This window comes from Dendroctonus ponderosae, unplaced genomic scaffold (assembly GCF_020466585.1).
Source record: "Dendroctonus ponderosae isolate FM_Combo_2020 unplaced genomic scaffold, Dpon_F_20191213v2 Dpon_F_20191213_7, whole genome shotgun sequence".
NCBI classification, from domain to species: Eukaryota; Metazoa; Arthropoda; class Insecta; order Coleoptera; family Curculionidae; genus Dendroctonus; species Dendroctonus ponderosae.
The window spans coordinates 12,476,271-12,482,270 of NW_026018916.1; the positions used below are offsets into that span (position 1 = coordinate 12,476,271).

At 34.3% G+C, this 6,000-nt stretch overlaps 1 protein-coding gene across 1 annotated transcript in view; it reads right to left on the reverse strand.

Moving 5' to 3' along the window:
• The window catches only part of LOC109538409, a 43,091-nt gene extending 38,300 nt beyond the window's left edge, over positions 1–4,791 (reverse strand). The window contains exon 1 of the mRNA XM_019905633.2: positions 4,529–4,791. Coding sequence (XP_019761192.1) covers positions 4,529–4,592 — 64 coding nt within the window. The 5' untranslated portion in view covers positions 4,593–4,791. The remainder of the gene's footprint in view (positions 1–4,528) is intronic.
• Positions 4,792–6,000: the final 1,209 nt, after the last annotated feature.

Consider the following 6,000-nt stretch of genomic DNA (forward strand, 5'->3'; position numbering starts at 1 on the left):
ATTGTTATTGTTTGTGAAGTTGACGGTTATTTTGAAGTTAGTTTGTTCCTGTTCCGTAGTTAAGGTGATACCGAGTTGAATAAAAGTTGGAAGCAGTAGAAAGAGTTTGATACTCGGACATCCACGGTACAATATCAAATATGGGTTCCGTTACGGTTTCGGCCCAAAAAAAAAACGGTTCCGTTCCGGTTTTGGGTCTATATCGGTTCCGGTCCGGGTCCCTGGTAGAGATGATCCTCTTTTGAGACTTTTTCAACTAAAATTACATTCTCAAACATTTTTTTTCAAAAGGTTGCACACTCTGTGATCGCACTAGTTTTACTCCTTTGCAGTTGCCGCTATCCAATTTGAGGCTGGAATACCCAAGGCATTTTTGTTTTTGAAATATTGCCAACAATTGCGCAGTTATGGACAAATAAGTCTGCAAATTAGAGGTAAGCTGAACGGTTATTTTTCTGTAACGGGTTCCAACGTTACAGTATCGCCTTGGTTTTAGGTTCCAAAATGCGGTTCCAAAAGGAACATGTTACTTTTTAAATTTTTTCTTAAAAATGCAGAATGATGATGATATTAGAAATAGTGATGATATATAATTATTTCCTGTAGAGTAACTACTTAAAATTACTCCTTAGAGTTTTTACTGTTCCTGGAGAACTGAACAGAAATTCTTATAAACTAAAAGTCATACACAATCATCAAGGCAACGCGCAACTACACCCAACATATTTTCCCTTAACAAATAGTTACTGAAACTGCTGCAACTGCATAAAGCTCTCGACGATGCCGCATCGGTTCTGTGCTGACGCGAACCACTTTTTCAGGTTTGTGAGACGGTTCCAAAAACAACCTTATATTCGGCAAATGGCTGCAGCTGGTACGAAGTGCGCACAACTGTTTAGGTTTTATGAAACGGTTCCAAAAACACCGGTTGAATCGGCTAGCTGTAACTACGGTTTCAGGTTACACGTTTAGAACACTGTTAGCGGTTACGTTAAATACCGACCATCCCTACTGCAAATTATGTGGGTGGCAGTCTTTCTAATTCCAAATTCCATTTTCTCCGAAACCATATACRAAAACGATKTTAATGAAAATCTTGTGGTTAAAAAATCTTGGAGCGCTGCCAAACTTGTACCAAAAGAGCGTGTTTCYAAGAACAACCAGCGCTTYAAASTTWAATTTTTTCAGAAAATGAAATTTGGTCCTGAAACAKCTTTCTACGCCAAGTCTATGTGCTTTTTAAGAATTTTYGAATTTCKAAAAATTGTTGATAACTGACTGAGTTACAGGYTAAAGAGTAGAAGTATGGACCAGTTCAAAGTCTTACGCTTGTCAGTATTTAGAGTCCATTTYCTTCAAAACTGCTGCAAATASAAATTTTCTTACAGACAGTGAATGTGTCGAGRAAACGCTTTGCAAACARTTTGATGTTTTATTTTGAGAATGAATTAATYGAGGTAAAAAAATTATTTTATTTTTATTTTGTMAAAGTATTTTGTTGAGAAAATYGTATTTTCGATCTTCAAATCATCATAACTTTCAAGTTTTTTTAACCGATTGCAATTTTTCGAGATTTTTTTATTATAGCAGTTTTAYAGAAAATCGTACATGTTWCAACAAATTTCAGYATTTTCAAATTGACCCAATATTAACAGAGTTATGCAGAAAATTTCTACATAGTAAATGCTGTTTTCCCAAAAAAATTGCSACCTTAAATCCAYATAGAAAACTCGCTTTGGAACGAAWTTAATTSAATGATCCCAATCGGGCCCGTTTTAAGAGAGTTAGTTATTTATTCATACTGAAGGGTCTGACGCGCCATATAATTATAATAACAGCTAAATATTCATAATATGCATTAGTGGTGTTTGCCATCACACAGAGTATTTATTTTCGTAAATTGTCTATGAAATTAGAAAAATTATCATTAGTCGACATGAACCCCGCATAAAGGGGGAGTCATGAGCGTCATGACCCCCTCTAGATTCGCCCTTCGCTCGCCTCCACTACAGTCCGAGTTTAGATTTACTGAAAATGTACAAATATTTAACGAAAATCCTTAAAACAGTAAAAGAGTAAATAAGTATTTTTTCCTGAAGAAAATACGGGGGTAATTCTCGTCTCAAACTGCACAAAAAAGAAATGCTTGATCAGGCTTTGATGCACGGTTTTAGCTCCAAACATACATTTACATATAAAAAAACACCACACGCAACGAAATATGAGTTTTTCTTAATTAAACAATAATTAATATTCCAAATTATACAAAGTGGATCGTAATAAAACGGCATTATTACGCCCATAAATGACTCCGTTACTGTGTATAAACGATTGCCCAAAAATTATCCTTAGCGCATATAGAGGGTGTTGTAATTCTATTTTTAAGCCGTAAAACCCAAAGTTTTTGTAGAATTTTATAGAATTGAAGAAATCGGCGAAGATTTTTCAATTTAAAAAATATGTAAAAAATTTGAACCAGCTGTTTGTAGTCCAGCGCTTACAAACTTTTTGAGAGAAAATGTAAAGTTACAGTATTTTTTTAATTTTACAATAAGTTTTCACTTTTCACACTTGAATTTGTCGCATTCGAACCAGAGTTTGTTTAAGCCGAACCTTGAAGTCCAAACCATTTTGTGCAAGTCCAACAAGAAATCTATTTCACATTTTTTTAACAAATGCAGTATTTGTTAAGAAAATGTGCACCCTGATATTCGTAAGAAATATTTTTTTCAGGACAATATTTCTTTTACCGCGCATATTTTTGTTCAGGGTTATCGGTTGAACTTTGTCCACCCCGTTTTTGCATCTAATTTGAAATTTAGAGAAAAATGTTAAATAGAAAAGTTGTAGATACTAACGTGTAGTTTATTTTAAAATAGTACCAATTCATACAGGGTGTCTCAAATTCACGTGGCAGATAAAACTTACCTTTTGTTAAATGGTAAGAATGGCACACTTTTTATTGCATTTTCGAGCTATTCGTAAAACTCTAAGCCTATTCGACAAAAATGTTCTGTATTGATTTTCAACTGCTGGTTTGACGTCACAAAATTGGGGAAAATTTCAAACATTTTTCCCCAAAATTCTGCATGTTTTTAGAAGTCAACCGCTCGCTTATTATCGATCGTAGCGAAAAAGTTTATACAAACTTTCTTATGGCGCTTAAGACGCCTGATCGACCAGACTGATTAGATTGAGTTCAGCTCTTTTGCTTACCGAGATATTTGGAGATTTTTGGAAACCATGTTTTCGCGATTTGCTCGAAAACTGTGAAAGATGGAAAATTGGGAAAATACCGTTCGACAGGGCTGGATGAGCCCGAGATTTTACTCAGAATAACTTTTGTCGACAGGAGCTTCCTTTTCGAGAAAAAAAATAAAACGTAAAATTTCTAAAAAATTGCAAATCCCACCATAATTTTAGGCGAACATTTTTTTTTTCGAACTATTCCTTGACAGGTGGTTAGAATGATGAATCAACTACATTCCAAATCGATTCGGTAGTGGCAGAAAAAAAACTCCATTTAACCAGGAAATCGGAAAATTGTGCTGGCGTTCAAGTGAAATGCTTCCCAAAAATCAGAAAATGATGATGAATGAAGTCTAGTTCGACCGAAACATAGCTAATAGATGTGGTTAATGATTTTTGAATGCCATAATGAGAAACTATAAGTTTCCGATTTTGGCCAGACGAATGAATCGAAAAAATGTTCGAGAATTTTCGACTTGTCCAAGTTTTTATATATGTCCAAATATTTCGAAAAATTCAATGAGCTGGAGATGCCGTAGGTCGATAGAGGGATAACGAAGCTTTAGATCCAATGAAATCGATTGCAACAGAACTAAATGTTGACCTTGTAAATTCGGGTTAAAGTTGGAAATGGATTTTCAGTATCAAAAATTAAGGTTAAGTTTGGCTATGGATATTGTGAAATATATAAAAAAGATATAAAAAATACAAATTAGCTCGAATATGTAATAAAAAGTCCGACATTCCATTTAAAAACGGTAAGTTTGGTCTTTCACTGGAATTTGAGACACTCTGTATCAATGGCTACCATCCTAAAGTAAACTAGACGTTAATATCCACAACTTTTGTATTTAACATTTTTCTCTAAATTTCAAATTAGATGCAAAAACGGTGTGGCCAAAGTTCAATCCATAACCCTGTACATTGTAAGTTTGTAAGAAATTATTAGAAAAATAATGCGCGTGGATCACCCTCTAAATTTATTCGCGCTTTTTTAATCAGCAATTAAACTTGAACAAATTTATTGTATTTACTTATGTAAAAACCCTTAGAAATTTAAATTTTTAGATATTTTAGAGCAAAAATTGCCGAAAATTAAATGTGAATTGAGTAGTTGCAGATTATCAGGCAATGCACAATAATTTTTATTTTTGTTTTTGCTCCCTAATTCCTGAAAATTACATTTCTCGATTATAAATTACAATTTCGCTGAAATGACACACTTTGGTACGAGTATTATAACGGAAAAATCACGCATATTTTGCATGGATTCACTCACCTGAAACTAAAAAATATCCGAAAATTACAATCACCAATTGCACTAAATTTGTCCTGAAAAGCATTGTTGCCGAATTTGCAAAACGACCAATTTGAAGACGAAAAGAAAAAAAGGTAAACAATATGAGCACGTAGCTTGTAAAAGCACGTGCAAAACTTGAATCCGACTTTCACGCAGAAAAAAAAACTCGCCGCGGCGTATAAGTTGAAAGTACCTCAGCTAGACGGTCAGCAGTTGGTGAACATCTTGTATCATACTGGCGGAGCGCTGAAAACAGAAGCATAATTATTTCTTCAGAGAAGGGAGAGTAGTGAGTGATTCGTGATTCTTCAGTTTTTATATTACGGATATAGTTACGTACCTACGTCTATTATAGTGGAATTGAAGTTTTGTTCATTCATGATATGGTCAAGAAACTACTTACATTTTTTAAATCAGCAACATTTCTAAGTTTATTCCACAAAAAAATACTCAAATGCTTGTTTTTAACCAAAATGACTATGTAACTAAAGGAAGAACTACAATTTAAGTAGTAATTTGACACTTATTTTGTTGTACATTGATTAGTGTCACATTGGTGTTTACATCTGATTGTGATTTGTTGCTGTTGTTTTGTTCTAATCAACTTTTGCAAACTTTTAAAAAAATAGAAAAAGATCGAAAAGTTTGTAAGTAGTGTTTTATGTTATAAATGTCATCAACTCCAATAAATAAACAAGTCTGACAAGTCTCAACTGTCACTCGGTAGTTGTCATCGGTAGTTGAACTCGCGAATTGGACTCGTCAATAAGATCCTTTTATGGCCGGTTTCTGAAACGACCTTTATAGTTCCAATAGCCTAAACGGCTCTATAAGTCGGAAAAATGGGTTTCTGAAACGTTCGATAAGAGCTAGCGGTTCGATATATTGAAGAACCGATAAAAGTGCGCTCTCGGACCTTTATCGGTTCTATAAGTTGTAGGAGCGGCGCACGCAAGCGTATTTGCTATTAATGTCAAAAGTCATCGCAAATCAGCTGTGAGCAGAGAACACGTTTTGGGAAAACAATAATAACATTTTTGCGGGCGAAATTGGTGTGTGAAAGTGAAGAAAAGTTTTGGAAAATAATGGAAGATTCCACTTCGGACTCACTTGACGAGGAAGTTTCTGATGTTCTCAGTAGTGAAATAACTCGCCATTTTCGAGCACGGAATAATCATTTTGTGAAATTCAGCAAAGATGAATTCCGAGAGCGTTTTCGTTTAACCAAAAACGTTGCTCACTACTTAGAAGAGCTACTTAAGGATCAAATTCAGCCAGTGACACCGAGAAACCATAGTTTATCTGTTTCAGAACAATTGCTAATTACTCTAAGGTTTTATGCATTTCATAACAATCATTGTACGTACTTTCCTGACTGTGTTTCAATTCCAAAATTAAAATCAAGTCCTGGGTTCTTCAGTCATTTATTTATTGTTCATTTATCAATTTAA